The sequence below is a fragment of the Abramis brama genome (genome assembly GCF_963993115.1).
Source record: "Abramis brama genome assembly, chromosome: 1".
NCBI lineage: Eukaryota > Metazoa > Chordata > Actinopteri > Cypriniformes > Leuciscidae > Abramis > Abramis brama.
Window position 1 is genome coordinate 11,251,811 of NC_139963.1, and position 18,437 is coordinate 11,270,247.

At 44.4% G+C, this 18,437-nt stretch overlaps 1 protein-coding gene across 3 annotated transcripts in view; it reads left to right on the plus strand.

The window, feature by feature from the left end:
- Positions 1–18,437, plus strand: part of LOC311085971 (NACHT, LRR and PYD domains-containing protein 3-like) — a 77,392-nt gene that overhangs the window by 29,814 nt on the left and 29,141 nt on the right. Inside the window, exon 8 of one of the 3 annotated variants that reach the window (XM_084118590.1) lies at positions 2,354–2,527. The exons of 1 other annotated variant lie outside the window; for it this stretch is intronic. In XM_084118590.1, the coding sequence (XP_083974716.1) occupies positions 2,354–2,527 (174 nt within the window). Of the gene's footprint in view, positions 1–2,353; positions 2,528–18,437 lie in introns of those variants that run through there. One more of the 3 variants, XM_084118593.1, reaches the window with a different exon arrangement.

Below are 18,437 nucleotides of genomic sequence, written 5' to 3' on the forward strand. Positions count from 1 at the left end.
TCTAAACACAGACAGGCAAAAGTTAAACACAACTACAACACTCTTGTCATCATTTACACACAACGACTCAAAATTGTTCACACTTATTTCTAATGATGTGACCAAACCAACTGTACATAATACAAGTCCGTTTAGAGAGCCAAAATTGACTCAAAATGTTGCACTGAATGTTGATACCTTATGGATTGAAAAGATATAAGAGAGAGAGGAGGAAGAGTGCGTGTAAGCGAGGTGGTGAACAAGGAGGAAGAGGATGAGGATGATGATGATGAAGAGCATGTGTGGAGAACACTGTCAAGGCTGGATCTGGCTTTAGGGTTTTTCTCTTTGCCTCCAGAGATGACAGTGTGTCTGTGATGTGGACAAACTCCTCCGCCAGAACATGAAGACGCGATGCTGAAGCAGAATACATGTAAAATCTCTCTCACTGACCTTGATTTTGCAGTTGCACAACTCTTTTGAGTGACTGTAACATGCTTTTCATTTAGAGTTTTTTACTGTAACCTTTATGGCTTTTGCAGTTGGGTCACTGTATTTTTACAGTATGCAAGTGCTGAATATCCAGACATTCAATACTATACAATATTCTGTACAATACTATACTTGCAGTGCATACAGTAATTTATTCACCTTACTAATGTTAGTAGTCATTACTATACTTTTTTACGTAATTGCAAATTTTGTTTACTTTGTTACAATATACTTTTTTTCTTTAACTGCATGCTTTGGATTCTGTGTTCTCCATTTTTTGATGTAGTGTCTAATGAATGATCTGTAGTGTTTATAATATTGACTCGTTGTGTGTATGATCTGAGAGCATTGTTTGATTTTGAGCAAAGATAAAATGGTTTTGAGGCAATTGTTTAATTTTGCCAGAAGAGCCAGAGGTTCTCTGAATGTGGTGTGAAAATTTGGTTTTGTGTTTAAGGTTTTGAGAAAGTGAGTGATGGTTTCAAGAAATGTGTTTTAGCAATTCAGAAAAACTGTAACTTAAATAATACTAATAGTAATTTAAAGATGTGGTAGCCCTACATCTTACACATCGTGGAAACAAAATAAGAATGGAAACTAAAATATGCAGTATCGCCCTACAGCTCACATTCTATCAGCTGCAGTTCTGGCGCCTCAGTCTCAATACTGTAAAACTCGACGTACATTCACATCACATAGCCTAATGCAGCGGTAGAGTTAAACTCACAGGACACTGTGCACTTAACAAAAGTTCATTATTTGCTCGTACTTTAAAGCTTTGCCGGGTAAACATTTCTTTGGCATTCTGTTCTAACATGATGCACTTTTTCTAAGCGCGAACTGAACTAGTGCGCACGCACTGTCAAACAGCGCCAAACAGGATTTTTGTTGGGTCAGACCCATCTGATATCGAAGCAAGGGGGGCTGATAACGCGAAATCAACATGGAGCTAAATGGAAAAAAATAGCACCAAACAAGCCACTTTGAAATGTTGCTGTTTTCATGAATATAAAAGTTGGGTGACCCTCCCCCTAGACTAAAAAAAGTTGGATGACCCTCCCCTCAACAAAGAATAAAAAGACATGACCCTCCCCTATTTTCCTCCGGTGGCCCCTTCCATAAATACCGAACGGTCCCTTAATTTTGAAATTGAGGATTTCTATTAAATATTGTGCAAAAATCTCTTCTCGTCTCGTTCTCATGAACCCAATCTCGTGTCTCGTCTTGTCTCGTGAGATAAGTGTCTCGTCACACCCCTAATAATTAAAGTCTTCAGAGTTACTATAAAATTGCAGGAAGGTGAGTTTGATCAGGGTTTGAGCAAACTCTGCAGAACAGTGGCCCTCCAGGGCTGGATTTGAAGAAACTCTGCTCTTGAGTGTAATTAGAATGATTAGAAATGGGCTACATCAGCAGAAAGCAAACAACATAAAGCTGAGGCTGCACCCAGCTAACCCATTTTTGTTGGAAGATTATTTTCCAAATAATCTTGTTTTGGTTATGGGAATGTTCAAATTAAACGTTAATAAAAAAATTTTTTTTTTAAACATTAAACATTGTTTGAACACAAAATTTTCTTTTTCTTTCTATCTCATGAGTGTTTTAAGAAACTGTATGATACTATTTCCATTAAGGATCCATCATCAGTTACTCCACATATGATCATTGTTACTTTTATAAAGGATAACTGTGAGTATCACAATGGGATATAAACCTTTACTTCTATACGTACTCTACACTTATCAAAAACATGCAAAAATGCATTTAAGTTTTTGTTGAATTTTATATTATGAAGCTGTGATCACATTGGGTAATCAATACAATTCATACTTTGTATCTATACAGTGTCTATTTAGTGTTTTTTCCTCATTACCCTTTTTAGATTGGCCATCTGTAATCTCACAGATCCGCACTGTGAAACTATAGCTTCAGCTCTACAATCATCAAACTCCACCCTGAGAGAGCTGGACCTGAGTAACAATGACCTGCAAGATTCAGGAGTGAAACTGCTCGCTGCTGGATTGAAGAGTCCAAACTGTCCCCTCAACGTACTGAGGTATTAAAGGGGGCATTCAACTCACAGTACAGAGCATGCTGGGAAACCAAAGAACATGTAGGAATTTTGTTAAGTACAGTGGGTAGCTTCAATATCAGTTTTCTGGTTACTAAAGGTACTTGATGTGGACAAATTTAAAAGTGATCTATTTTGATTTTGAGATGATCCAGCGTACTTAAAGGGATACTTCAGGATTTAGCATTAAGCTTTGTATTAGTAGAAAACCTGTAGAATTTTCAAATTACCATGCTTTCCACCCTCATATCCCCCTGAGACAAGAGATTTATGTATTTTTTGTCTGGAAAAAATCCTCCGAATGACGCAAAAATCGTCATTTTGCATCATCGGAGGATTTTCTGGCCAGAGGCTAAAGACTACAGCCAGTAGATGGCGTTGTTCCGCATGTTTTCAGCCCGCCCATAGAGGGTTGGATCTCACTCACAGAATGTACACAGTGTCAGCCGTCTTTCTTTGGAAGCTAAGCTAGCAGGCTCTTGTTCTGTGGAGAAAGCTGAATAGTAGGAGAAAGCTGAGTAAGTAGGGGTTACCATCCTCCTTTTCCCGGACTTGTCCGGCGGGCGAGATCGTTCAAAATGTACGGGATTCAGCTTTTGCGTTCTGCGGTCGCCATTCATTGTTTACATGCACACCTTTTGTTTCAGTCTAACTGAATTCATTCGGATTGGTGAATCTGAATGTAGTGTTTACATGAACGCTAAACAAGTGATCGGTTGATGTGCGTTTTACCATTGCTAAGAAAATTCCCGCTCATCCGTGAGAGATGCGAGACCCGGCGCGTCTCAGTAATGACGCCACCAGCCTTGCGCCGTTCTCCCGCGGCCGTCAGCCTCGTCCTGCTCGCCACAGTAAACATAATGAATGAATGGCGACTGTAGAACGCAAAAGCCGAATCCCAGACATTTTGGGCGATCTCTAAATCCCTGGCTAGCCTTGTTGTTTGTTTTCAACTGCGCTCCCTTACCGGTAGGCGTGGCCTCCTAAGGCAGCGAAGCAAGTGCATTCTGGGAGTTGTTGTCATCCACATGACCTATTTTAAATACACATTCATCTTCCCAGAGGTGAAGTATCCCTTTAAGATCACAGTGATCATGTTAATGACAAGTATAAAGAGAGCGTGTGACAAATGTGTGAACAACTATCACAAAAGAATGCAAAAAGTCAGTGATGACTGTAAATGAACAAAAGTAACATAAATCATCAACTACAATTGTAAAAACACAGCACAACTGTAAAAACAGGTACACAAGAGCTGCTGTGAATTTACAGTTCTTTACTGTAATCTACTTAACATTGTTACTGTAATAATGCCATGCGCTGAATTAAAACCTGTGTTAACTCATTTCATTTTAGGTAACAGATATTCTTAAATTGGTCAATTGCCATTTAATATTTCTATTGTCTTAGTTAAGTGAGTATATTAGTATTGTGAACTTATTTCATTTGAGTCCACTATAAAAATAAAATGAAGTAAAAAAATATATACATATATATCACTGCATTAACATCTACTTTTGAACAGAATCGTTTTACTAATCAAATAATTTTGTCTTATGGAATATAGGAAAATAACTGATATGTCAGATAGCTTCATCAGGGCAGTACTCCGTAATCAGTAGTCTAGTCTAGGGTATATGCAGGTATCGTATGACCCACCTACTTTTTAAGGGATTCTGCAAATGCACATCTAAATATGTGATGCCATATGTTTATCAAACTCAAACTGGAAATAGTGAGAAATAATAATTATTTTTTGGACAAGTCATTATTTGTTTTGTGAACAAAGTTCGCAGAGGGCTTGAAGACCAAGCAGAAATCTCTGCCCACTGGTCCCTCACTCCAGCTACACACCCTTTCAATACCTGCACTGTGATTTTACCATATCAATACGTGATTTTTATTCATGAGCGCAACAGACAGCCACGTATTAGCGCGACTGATGCAATTAGCTGCTGACAATATGCTGTCTAAAAGAGCAGTTTGATCACGCACATCCCAGTCAAGTACGGGTGCTGGATCCAATATATAATGCAAGTAAACAAAGTAAAAATCCGCACACCGGAGAGCTCCCATTTACATACTTTATTAATGTGACGTTTCGGGCCTTTCGCGGCCCTTCCTCAGACTAACAGGAAATACAATACAGTTGCCCTTTTCTAGTCTCTGTGTCATGTGATTACCCCACTAGGGCTGGGACGGTTACCGCATTACCGCAATACCGCGGTCACGTGACGCCTACCGCGGGTCTGAGCTTGTCACCGTCATCACCACAAAAAAAATAAAAAATAAAAATAAAATAATAAACACTGGCCTTCACATGTGTTCACGTTGTGTCTAATGACATGGATTCATTGATTCTAATGATATGGATTGTGTCTAATAACATTGTGTCTTACATGGATTCAAGGTTTTCTTAACAAAACTTATCAAAAGATGGAGCAAATCCGACCTTTCGCAAGTTCGCAAGTTGTTCCATGACACATAATAACATTCCATTCGTAGGCTATTGACTATATAACCCCTTATTTACACTCTGTGGCGCGTTACGGCTGCGACGCGGCTACCGGAGCTGATCGCGCCCACTCTAGTCAATGCTTGTGTTTACAACAGCCACGACGCGGCGCGTTTCAGAAGCGTCTCTCCGCGCCGCTTCGATAAAGATAGGCGCCTAGTCTATTTTCGACAGACGCCGCGTCCAAGCCGCACCATAAAAAAAAAAAAAAAGTTTGCGTGTGTATTCACATTGCATGCTTTTAACCAGGGGCGTAGCCAGTAATGGGCCAGGGTGGCACTGGCCCGCCCACATTACTCACTGGCCCGCCCAGGCAAGTTTGATCAAAATACATTTTTAGTTTATTTTTAAGAGAAATGTTATCTCGGAACATCGCAGTGCTATCAGAAATGGTGTTATATCTAGCCCTGTTGCTGTACATTTCATGAATGCCAAACACAATGTATCTAGTTTAAAACATGTGGGAATAGAGACTATTAAGTGTCCACGTAGGGGCGGTAACGTTGATAACATACTCTTAAAGAGAGAATTATTTTGGATATATACGTTAAATACTTTAGCTCCTAAAGGCCTCAATGAAGAATTTGATATCAGACCTTTTTTAGGGTAATTTGCCATGTGAGTAGTATTTCTCATGCTCTGAGACTCTCTATTGTTATCCACATTTCTCTGTCTTTATGTAATTTTGTAATATGGACTGGTATAATCTCACTGAATATTTGGTCCTCATTGTCTAATGATGTAATTTTTGAGAGAATGGCAAATGCCTCTAACCCAGGGGTGGGCAAACTACGGCCCGCGGGCCACATACGGCCCGTTAGGCTGTTTAATCCGGCCCGTCGAGTATTTAAAAAATTGTCTTAAGATCGCATTCATTTAGCCTTTTTCTTGCAATACTTTGCATTATATATATATATTGCGTTGCATATATTTGACAATCGGAATATCAGATATTTCATGCCATAGCTAACAAATGTAAAAAAGGAAAAATGACATAAAAGCAGATCATCATTCATTCAGCGCTGTTGTGGCTGCGGTGTGTGTCACGTAACAAGAAATGACGCGTCAACATGGAAACCAAACAGACAGCGACTTAAGCGCATAGACTTGTTGCACGTTAATGTTTTTTCCTTTTTTGGAAACTAACAGAGAAAAAAATATTTGGTAACCGCTTGCACACCTGTTTAGTTTTTCCTTTGATTTGTCTGCTATTTAGTTTCTTTGCTCCTCTGGATTTGTGGATGTATCCTGACTGATTCCGTTTACTGACCTTTATCGCCCGGCTTTCGACTACGCTCCCCTGTCTGCCATTTAACATTATAGAACCCGGTTTTGTTCATTAAATGTTCTGATCTGCCTTTGCGTTTTATGTTTTATTTTATTATTCTTAAAATAAATTTGTATATTCGTTTATTTCGTTTTTTTTTCCACAAATGTATGACTTTTGGAAGTGCAAATTGATTGCCGTATGCAGTTTTAATAAATTTGAATGAACCCTTCTGTCATTTTTACTCTAAGTGTACACTTGCAGGTGTTTTGTTTCTAATTTACTGTTAGGCCCATTAAATAATAATAAGGATAAACAATATTTAAAAAGTATAGGCTATAATTATCTAACATCTGACTAATTAAAAATTAACCTCAAAACATAACATGCTAAATGGGGGATATCTAGCATACAAAATGTATTGTCAGAATGTCGTCTCTCAGTTGTTGAATTTCGCGCAGACGTTGCCACAACGTAAATGTGTTTGCTCATTTGGTGTTTGCTCAGCCCAATCTCGTCAAAGTGCGAATACCACGAATTGTATTTGTAGTGCTTATGATACGCAGTTTTCGCGTGCATATGATACGCACTTTATGGCATGTAATAGGCACGCACTCCGCACCCCTAATCCTAACCAAGGGGTTTACAGTGCGTATAGCATATGCACAGAAAAAATGGCACGAGAAATAAAATTCATGGTATAGATACACACTTTCATGAGATCGTGTTTCATAATCTGATACTGGGCCAGCCCTCTGTCAAATTTTAAAACCCAGTGTGGCCCTTGAGCCAAAAAGTTTGCCCACCCCTGCTCTAACCTGTCTTATATAGTGGATAAAAGGGTTCACCTTTTTAAATTTTTACTTTACCTGATGTTGTTGTGAATTTAAATACGGTAAAGATATGTATTGGATTTGTGATTTCATACACTCACTTTAAAGGTGCATTAAGCAAGATTCTGAGTTTTTGCAGAACTATGCCACCTCTGGCGGCAAGCGAAACTGCAGCCAGAGATGTGCACGCTCATGGACCACACGCACACGCACGCTTGCACGAGCACGAGCTGTTCATAACCAAAGGAGCATCAGCCGCAAATCTTTTGTTTACAATCATAATGTCTTCAGAGGTAATAAAGTTATAAATCTGCAAGTCATTTTAAATATGTGAAAGGAAAGGCAATTGAGTAAATTACACACTTATGTGTGAGGGAAAAACGGGGGTAGTAGAAAACTTAGTTTTTTATTTCCATCTATCTCCATGTTGAACTGTGTTATGTGTTTACTGTATCCACTTATGATTGTATTATTATGGAAACACGTTCATGAACAATATAAGTTGTTACTTTGTAAAAGCTCAAAGCTACACAGTCGGTCAAAAAAGTACACTCAATTGTCTCAAGGTAATAAACAATTAAATGGCACTATGATGTTACCATAAAAGCCAAACAGGCTAATCCGCCGAAGATTTGCGGGGGTTTAGCCTGTTTTATTGATCTGCTAAGTAGCATATTCCAATAGCAATACATCCTAATTAAGCAGTAATTTGCTCAAAATTTGTGTCTAATTATCTAACTTATATATCAGCATTTTATATCACACTCAAGATATTTGAACTGTTTTAATCGAATAGCAAATCATTAAACAGAGCAGACCGGAGATCTCTCCATTTGTTGAAAGCCTTCCCTATGTTTACTCTCGTCTTATTCCGACGCCTGTCTGAGTCCAATTTGGCCCTTTTGGTTGCACTAGACAAAAGTTTTCTTTTTTTTTATCTTACGTGGAGTTTGCGTTGGTGTTTGAAATGAACTACAAGCAGGTCTCTTACAATCCATCTTCTACGGAGAATGCCGGCGAATACACAAACCTGCCAGACATAGCTATGTGAGCGTGCCGTGAACGCGCATGACGTCACGCCCAGTCTAAAATTCCGGCCCGAATCCCTCTTATTTATTTTACTTTACAGGATTATAGAGACAATCTCAGTGATCAGAGAAGGGCTCATTCAGCCCATCAGGCAATTGTTTAAGCATGTATGGGTTAGAAAACGGGTATTTTTAACATGAAAAGTTGCTTAATGCACCTTTAAGAGTTAGACTGTAACGTGTTTTGATGTTAATGTGTATATGATATGTGATTATTTGTATATATGGTGGATACATGGACATGGTATAATAGCTGATATGTCCATTTTTTTGATGGATGTGAGTTTTACACGGACAATGTGCAATAATCCATATGCGTGTGTATTCATTTATATTTAGATATTTATATATTGATGTATTGATATGTATATTTATTCTCTGTATTTTTGCTTGATAAGTGTTTTGTGTATACATGGGCACGGTGCAATATTGGATGTGAATGTTTGTATATGAATCCGGTAATTTTGTGGGGTAATCACATGACACAGTGGGCCCTATTTTAACGATCTGAAACGCAAGTATCAAGCGCAAAACGCAAGTAACTTTGTGGGCGGGTCTTGGGCGCTGTTGCTATTATACCGGCGGGATAAATTACTCTTGCACCCGACGCAAATCTAAAATGGGTTGGTCTGAAGTAGCTTCATTATTCATAGGTGTGGTTTGGGCGTAACGTGAAATAAACCAATCAGAGCGTCATCTCACATTCCCTTTAAGAGCAGGCGCGCTTGTGCCATAGCGGATTCCTATTATAACGGCGGATTTGCCAGGCGCACGCGAGGAGTTGTTCACAGCCGAGGAGACCGACGTTCTCGTCAAGGACGTTGGGGATGGAGAAACACACCCAAATTAACTTCGGTTAAACAGGTGTATGATAATTTGTGTAAATGTGAAATTTTTACTTTCTTTACTGACAATATGCTGTCTACCTAACGAAAATCGTAATAAAAATGTGTAGTATTCTTTTTACTGATGTCAGTTAATGTTTTAATAGATAAAAAAAATCTTTTAGCATGTTCTTAATCTTGTTATTATGGTTAGACTTTTTCACCAAAGTACTGAATTACCAATAATGTCTCACACCATCAGCCCATAAATCTCCAAATTCTGTTTAATCTGAAAAATATGCATTTTCATTCATACATGTTTGCAACAAAATTTTGGTTCTATTCTTTAAAGGGGTCATGACATGCAGTTTCAGATTTTTATATTATGTTTCTCAAGGTTATTTTATAAAGTTTGTGAAATGTTTTGCAACAAAAAAGGTCCAATATTTGTAAAAAGGATCATTTTCAATGCTCATTTTCACTATCTGCGGAAAAACTCAATTTCAAGTGGGGTCACCTCTTAAATAAATGGAAGTAAATACCCACTGCTGTGATTGGCTAACATCATTGCACTGTATCCATGCCCTCCTTTACAGAAAGTTTTGATACTAATGTGTGAGCCCGAGACAGACCCCAAGGCAGAAGAAGTTGGATTCTCATGATTTGATTCAAATCGATTCTTGGGGTCACAATTCAATTACAAATTGATTCTCGATTTTGAATCGAATTTCGATTCGATATATGCATAATTTAATTTTAGATGTGATAGTAAACTTTGAATTTTAATTTGTTTATTTTAACTCAAATTAAAATGAAACTGAAAAAAATAAAGGAAATTAAATGATTAATTTAGATTAAAGGATTAGTTCAGCAAAAAATGAAAGAAATGTGCAGTGGTGTGTCAGAGTGGAGCGGATGTCCTCTACTGGATTCTTTACAGAAAAGGGTGATCTAAAACAGTGGATCACAACCTTTTGTCATTAAAGCTCCCCTTATTATATGTAAAAGAAAACCTGTGCCACTAATTGATTGATATTAAATACAAGTTTAATTAAAGTCTATTTTATGTCAGTTTTATTATATCAATCAATTTATAATATAATATGAACCAAATATTTTATATTAAACAAGTTTATTAATAATAAATTAAATGTCCTGCCTTTTAATTTTGTTGGATATGGGTAATACTAGTACTCTTATGAGAGGTCTCTCGTACTGCGTAATATCTTACGCTAGGGGAAAATCTCTTTTCCGCGAGATACTGAAGCCAAAAATTATCCTTAATTTTGAAATAATGTAAAACGTGTTGCGGCAGCATGCAGACATAGGCAAGACGGCTCGCGCGCCTATTGGCTGCCCTGCGGCAACTGCAGCAGCCTATCGAGAGAGGCCCCTCGTGATGTCAGATCCAATGGTGGCGCTTCGCGCCCACTGCGTCACGTCCCGCCGAAACAGGCGTGGCCTGGGCCTATAAATACAGCTCGACAGGCTGATAGAATCTGATTTTTCATCTCTTCAGCGAAGCTCTCGCATCGCTGGATTCCGAGAGGAAGAAGCTGCGCCGTCAGAAAAAGCCTTCTGCGGGACGAGCCTTTGCATCTGAAGCCGCTGGTCGACAACTCGCCGCCTTCAGTCGCCGTTCCTGCTACGCTATCCGGCATATTATATCCTTTTCTCTGCTAGTGTGTGTTCGCCACTGCGACACACTCTTCTAAAAGAGTAATTTCCTACGAGGCATTGTTTCAAATGCCTCACACACTCCCGCTCTCTCTCTCCCTCTGTTCGAGCTGTGCGAACTGCGCCGTTCATAGGGGATGTCAGAAGCGGACGCCACGGGGCTAGCTTTCTCTCTAGTAGCGAATGTGATTCGTGATCATGCCTGACTTTGAGGAATTGTCAGAGGATTTTTATTTGGTATCAAACCAAGATCCAGAACCATATCGTTTTGAGCCAGAATACACAGACGAGGAGTTACAGACTTTGGAAGCTGATAGACAAGATGCCGAACAGACTGAGGTCGAGGGGAGAATCAGAACGGGAGTAACGTTAGCCTACTATTTCACAAACAAGGTCAATGTTTCTCAAAAATGAAAACTGCCCACCCCACCCCCCCTCCAATTCATTAGCAAGTTGAAGGCTACAGTCCTGAAAGTTACCTTTAGCGCCGCTTATTTGTTACTGGGGTGATAGAACGCGTTTGTGACAACACAATACTAACATTACAGGGGATACATGGAGCCCGGGAACAACTGTAATAGTAGTGAGCACCCTATTCATGTAATAGTGTCACTTAGGTTACATTACATCTAGCTAATGGCACCGTAACAATAGGCTAGTCATCTAAAAACATAACGGAACACTTAACATTGCGGCAGCCGCAGGTAATCCACTTTGTCCTGTCTTTACTATCGATGGGATGGCCGTATCCTTCAGCACACGTTTCATGGTCCATGTGGCAAATTCCATGTTTTACAGTGAACACCCATGATTGTAAACTTTGCATTTACTATCTAGTAATTGCTGACTTGCTCCAACTCTGAGCGAACTCTCTGCTCCTCACCACGGCGCTTCTCGGGTGCTGCACTAATCACTCCGCCCAAGTAGCAGTGCTTCAAGGCCTTCTGAGAAAATAGTTCCCAGTATTTAAACGTTTAAAAAATGGCTGTGTCTCATATGACCTTGTTATTTGTACACACTGTGACTATACAAATCACAACATGTTATTTTGTCACTTATTGGGATTAGTATGCTAGCTGTAGCCATTTACATCCAGTCTTTGTGCTAAGCTAGGCTAGCGGTGGGTGCGTCAAACAGACTTACAGCATGCACGGAGATGAAAAAGGGTATGTATGGATATAACTCTGGGGTATACGGTGAATAAGCTAAAGTCCCAAAAAGTCGAAGTGTTCCTTTAAGTTCAGGCGACTGAAAATGTCAATATTGCAGTAAACAAGCCTGTTATAATACATGCATGCCTGCAAACAAACGCCGTCACAAGACATGTTGACGCTCTCTGGCTATTCGCCTATTACGACCCCTCTTCACGCTCTCTCTCTTTGCTTGAGCCGCGCAAAGTGCGCCGTTCACAAGGGATGTCAAAGCGGACAGTCACGAGCAATGTTCAGCACCCCGCGTGCCTCACTCACCGGCGAAGGGAGGAGAGAGAGTGTTTTTAGTCCCGCCGAGGCTGGACCAACCTCTAATTCTCACACATTTCTCAGTCCCCTCTTAAGTTCAGGAGGCTGGAAATATTAATATTGCAGTAAACGAGCCTGTTATAATACACGCACGCCTGCAAACAAACGCCGACACAAAACATGACGCTCTCTTATATGCTCGCGCTAACTGAAAGCTTATGTGTTTCCCCCTGTGGCTCAGTGGCGGAATCTTAGGCTTTTGCGCCAGAGACCCGAGTTCAAATCCCGGGTCTGGCGGCAGATAAAAATTATGCCGTCAAAGCTTTTTGCTCTGTCAGTCCCCTTAAAAAGGCGACTGCAGATGTGTATTTTGCAGCCAACGAGCGTGCCTGCACCCAAACACCGTTTCTATGGCAACTCAGAGAAATCTCATAAGAGTACAATTCTGGTTCCCTTTCGTAGTCACTCCGTCGGATGACGACCAATGGGGTTTCGCTTAGAAAGCCTGTCATCTTCGAGTATATAAAACGAGCCAATGGCAAGGAAATGCCATGGGTCTGCGGAATTTGCATAGCGTAACTCCGCCCCACCCTGGGGGTATATAAGGAAGTGCGCTGGCAACATGCAGATATGTTTTCGCTTCGGAGCCAAGAGTTTTCTTCACTCCTACAAGCCATTCTGTATCATCTTCACTCCACGAGACGAGCGGCTCTTCAGTGTGTTGGTGTGACGGCGTGTTCCAGCGAGATCGCATTGCCTGCTGCTGATCTGTGCAGTGATCTGCCGACAGTGTGTGTGTTTCTCCCTGGGCGCTTCAGCACTCTGCTGAGCTTTTCCTCTCTCTAAAAGAGCTGCACGCGGCACGTCTTTTTCAAGATGGCTCGCCCGTGTATTTACTGGATGTGGGCGCGTGATTCATCTGCCTAACGGTCACGAGCGCTGTTTCGCGTGTTGGGCTTATTCACGCTCGGCAGCGCTCGTGGGTGAGTCATGTTTTCTTTGCGGGAACGTGACCATCGCGATGTTTATAGATCGAGACTCAATGATCTCCGTGTGGGTAGAGTCCCCTCTGCCACACCCCAATCTATCTCTTTCTCGAGAGGGGATACTTTGGCTGGTGGCCAGGGTGATCTGAGGGTTACAGTGTGGCATAATACCGACAAGCATTCCTCGGGCCACGCCCCCCTCCACATCGCAAACCGTGGGGCTTCCGTGTGTGCCTGGTTCCTCTCGGGGACCCAGTGTTTTCATTCGGGGCTCCAGCAGGTGGTGTCATGTCACTCACAGCATCACAAGGCGGGCTTGATTCCTCTGGAAATGAGGATTCGACTGCGTTGCCTCCCTCTGGAGTGTCAGCGTTAGTCAGGTCAGATCCAGAGCTGATGGCCATGCTTTCCCGGGCAGCTGAAAGCATCGGTTGGAGCGGCGTCGCCCTCCCCCCGAGCGGTGTAGGCTTACGATTGGTTCCTGGGCGCGTGTTGCTCTCAGCACTCGCTCCCAGTGCCTTTCTACCGGACATGCATCAGGACGCCTCCGGCTCGCGAGAGTCCCGTGACTTATCGCGCCCCGCAGGCGTCCTCCGCCTTCGCTGCACTCGATCGCATGGCGATCATGGGCTGTATGTTCTCTGTCACTATCGTGGCACAGGCATACAGTGCTGTGTGTCGCCTTCGAGGCAGTGCTGACTCGGGAGTTCTGTCAGACCAGGCCACCGTGGAACGCTGGTCCTTCCCTGGCCAACACTGACAGAACGCGGAAACTCGACCACGTCCCCACGCAGGGACGCTATGCCTCCCATGTCTGGGCTGGTCGATCCGCCACGCACACTACTGACCTCGCTCTACGGGCGACATCGGTACCTGCGTGATCCCGGGGCCAGGTGATGTCCACAGCTGTGGTCCAGGAATGGGCTCAGCCAGGTTGATGTAAGGGGGTCTGAGATTTCATTTTCTCAGCTCCCCCATGTCCCAGGCTGGGCTCCTCGGCGGTGTGGTTGAGGACTGTACCCCACAGTTTTTGACCCCCCCAGAAGCAGACTGAGGCCTTCTGCACCGACGGTCATCCGTCCGTGCGGTCTCCTTAGTCTGCTTCCCGCCGAGGCCGCCTCCCTGCGGCTCCTCCCCTCGAGCCTTTACTGGCCCCGGGCTGGAGGAGGATGCAGGAGGGTGGCACTGCCCGTCTCCGCCCCTTAGCTGGCCAAACACCAGGCTAAGCAGCACTTTTGAGACGGGCAGCTTGGAGTTAGGGCTCAGTTCTTCTCAGGAGTTGGTAGCAGGGCCACTCCGTCCCCCGGTGGAGGGCCGGGGGAGAATCTCTTGTTTCAAGAACTGATGCCCCTTCCTCCGAGCCCCAAGAGGCTGTGGATGACAGTGCGCGCCGCTCACGAGCCTCACCACTCTCGTCCCCCTCTGTCACCAGACCCCTGCCAGAGCACGCCCCCGTGGGACGCTGGTCCTCCCCTGGCCTCCTCTGGCAGGGCGCGGCTAATGACCGTGCCCCCACACCGGGCCGCTATGCCACCCACGTCCGGGCCGGTCATTCAGCTTCACTGCACCACCAGTGTACATCTGGTTCGCTTGACCCCGCTGGTACAACTTTTGGGAGCTTTCCCAGACTGTCCCGTTGGGTCGCGAGAACCATCAGGCTCGGCTACGTGATTCAGTTCGCGCGGTCTCCTCCCCGCTTCAGGGGAGTCCGCTTCACTATGGTCGGTGGCAATGCCCCTGTCATGAGAGCGGAAGTCGCCACCCTACTGGCGAAGGGTGCGATCGAGATTGTCCTTCCAGCCGAAATGAAGTCCGGCTTCTACAGCCCCTACTTCATTGTACCGAAGGCAGCGATCGACCTGAAGGACGCCTACTTCCATGTCACCATTCTTCCTCGACACAGACCGTTCCTACGGTTTGCTTTCGAGGGACAGGCATACCAGTACGCGGTTCTCCCTTTCGGGCTAGCCCTGTCTCCTCGCGTCTTCACGAAGGTCGTCGAGGCAGCCCTTGTTCCCCTACGGGAACACGGGGTTCGCATCCTGAACTATCTCGACGACTGGCTGATCCTAGCTCACTCTCGAGACCAGGTTTGCGAACACAGGGACCTAGTGCTCCGGCACCTAGCTCGTCTGGGCCTTCGGGTCAACTGGGAGAAGAGCAAACCCCGTGCAGAGGATCTCTTTTCTCGGTATGGAAATCGACTCGGTCGCCATGTGCGCGCAGCTTACGAGCGAGCGCGCGCAGTCACTGCTGACTTGCCTTCGCCGATTCGAGGGCAAGAGTGCGGTTCCACTGAAACTATTTCAGAGGCTCCTGGGGCATATGGCAGCCGCAGCCGCAGTAACGCCGCTCGGATTGCTTCATATGAGACCGCTTCAGCTCTGGCTTCGCGATCGAGTCTCGAGGTGGGCATGGCAACATTCTTCGGGCCGGTGTGCCCTTAGAACGAGCTTCCAGGCATGTTGTTGTATCAACAGATGCCTCCACCACGGGTTGGGGCGCCATGTGCAATGGACATGCTGCCGCGGGCTCCTGGACAGGACCCCAGCGCCTTTTGCATGTCAATTGCCTCGAGTTGTTGGCTGTACGTCTTGCTATGCTCCACTTCTGTGCATTGCTCAGGGGTCAACACGTACTAGTCCGATCAGACAATACCGCGACTGTAGCGTACATCAACCGTCAAGGTGGTCTACGCTCCCACCGTATGTCACAACTCGCCCGCCACCTCCTCATATGGAGTCAGAAGCATCTGAGGTCGCTTCGAGCCATTTATATCCCGGGAGACCTGAACCAGGCGGCCGACGAGCTGTCTCGGCTTCGGCCTCTCGCTGGAGAATGGAGACTCCATCCCCAGACGGTTCAGCTGATTTGGGATCAGTTCGGCGACGCACAGGTAGACCTGTTTGCCTCCCACGACTCGTCCCACTGCGACCTGTTTTATTCCCTGACCGAGGACACGCTCGGCACGGATGCACTGGCAAGTATGCGTTTCCCCCAGTGAGCCTTCTTGCGCAGACTTTGCGCAAGATCAGGGAGGACGAGGAGCAGATAATTTTGGTTGCCCCGTATTGGCACAACCGCACTTGGTTCCCAGAACTAGTACTCCTATAAACAGCACCTCCCTGGCCAATTCCTCTGAGGAAGGACCTGCTTTCTCAGGGACGGGGCACCTTATGGCACCCTCGTCCCGATCTTTGGAACCTCCACGTGTGGTTCCTGGACGGGACGAGGCAGGTTTGAGTACCCTACCACCAGCGGTGGTGGCTACCATCACTTCTGCTAGAGCATTGTCCATGAGACATGCCTATGCGTTGAATTGGAACCTCTTCGTCAACTGGTGTTCTTCTAAGACAAGAACCCACGAAATGCCCGATCAGTGTCGTGCTTTCCTTCCTGCAAGAAGGGTTGGAGCGAAGGCTGTCTCCCTCCACCCTGAAAGTGTATGTTGCCGCCATTGCCACACATCACGACGCAGTTGATGGTAAGTCTCTGGGAAAGCACGACCTGATCATCAGGTTCCTGAGAGGAGCGAGGAGACTAAATCCTCCTCGCTCTCCTCTCGTTCCCTCTTGGGACCTCTCAGTGGTTTTAACTGCCCTGCAGAGTGCTCCCTTTGAGCCTCTGCAATCAGTGGAGCTTAAGTCCCTTTCGATGAAGACAGCGCTCCTGGTTGCATTGGCCTCCATCAAGAGGGTAGGGGACCTGCAGGCATTCTCGGTTGACGAAGCGTGCCTGGAATTCGGACCGGCTAACTCTCACATGATCCTGAGACCCCGGCCTGGATATGTGCCCAAGGTTCCCACCACACCCTTTCGAGACCAGGTGGTGAACCTGCAAGCACTGCCCCTGGAGGAGGCAGACCCAGCCTTGGCACTGCTCTGTCCAGTACGCACCCTCCATGCTTACGTAGACAGAACGCAGTGTTTCAGGACCTCAGACCAGCTCTTTGTCTGTCATGGTGAGAAGCTGAAGGGAAAGGCTCTCTCCAAGCAAAGGTTGTCTCACTGGATAGTGGACGCCATTGCTTTGGCATACCAGCAGCAAGGTCGACCATGCCCCCTTGGTGTGACGGCCCACTCCACTCGGAGTGTGGCATCCTCTTGGGCTCTAGCGCATGGCGCCTCGCTAACAGACATCTCCAGAGCTGCAGGCTGGGCGACACCTAACACATTTGCGAGATTCTACAATCTCCGAGTGGAGCCAGTTTCTTCTCATGTACTCGCTTCAACTAGCCTGTACTAGATTCTGTTCAGGTGTCTTCGCTTGCTCGCCATTCCTCTCCACGGACGGGATACGTGCGATATTTTCCTCAGGTGAGCCTAATAAGCCCTGAGTCTCCTCCAGCACTGACGACGTCAACGCCAGAGTTATGCCACTGGCAGCTTTCACGCTTGGCTAGGTGCCTCCATGTGCATGGTTCCCCCTCTCACAACCAGGAAAATCCTCACGCAAATTCACCAAGGGGACTGGTTTATGTCAATAGATCTGAAGGACGCATATTTCCAAATACAAATAGCGTCACGTCACTATGGAAGTTTATGTGTAGCAATATTCAATTTGAAATGTAATATGCAAAATGACAATGCAATATGTAAAATGGCAATGCATTTCTGATTTTAAATTTTAATTTCCCCATACATTTGTGCAATGTTTGGTGCAAAATGAAAATGAAAATTCAATTATATAATTTACATTTGCCATTTCATACACTAGTTTTAATATGTAAATTGAATACATTTTAACGCTTTATAAGTTGCAAAATTAAAATTAAAATGTATTACAGAAATGATTAGATATGTTTAACATGTTCAAGCAAAAACTGTGGCAAAATTGTAATTTAAATGTAATTTTTTCTTAATTGCATTTACACTCACAGTTAAGACACTTGCGATTGCATTTCCATTAAGTGTCACGCAATGAATGTAGCAAAATTCAATGTGCAATTTGAAAATGGATCACGTGCCCGTTACCTCGGCAACAGGTAAACATAGGCTTTGGTGCGTATTTTGAGGTGTTGGAAGGAAACCGGGCCATTTTACATATTGCATTGTCATTTTGCATATTACATTTCAAATTGAATATTGCTACACATAAGCTTCCATACGTCACAGGCGATTTTTGAGATTCGCCTTCGAGGGCCAGGCATACCAATACACAGTCCTGCAGTTTGGCCTGTTCCTAGCACCCCGTACATTTACAATGTGCATGGACGCGGCGCTTGCACCCCTGAAACTCCGGGGCA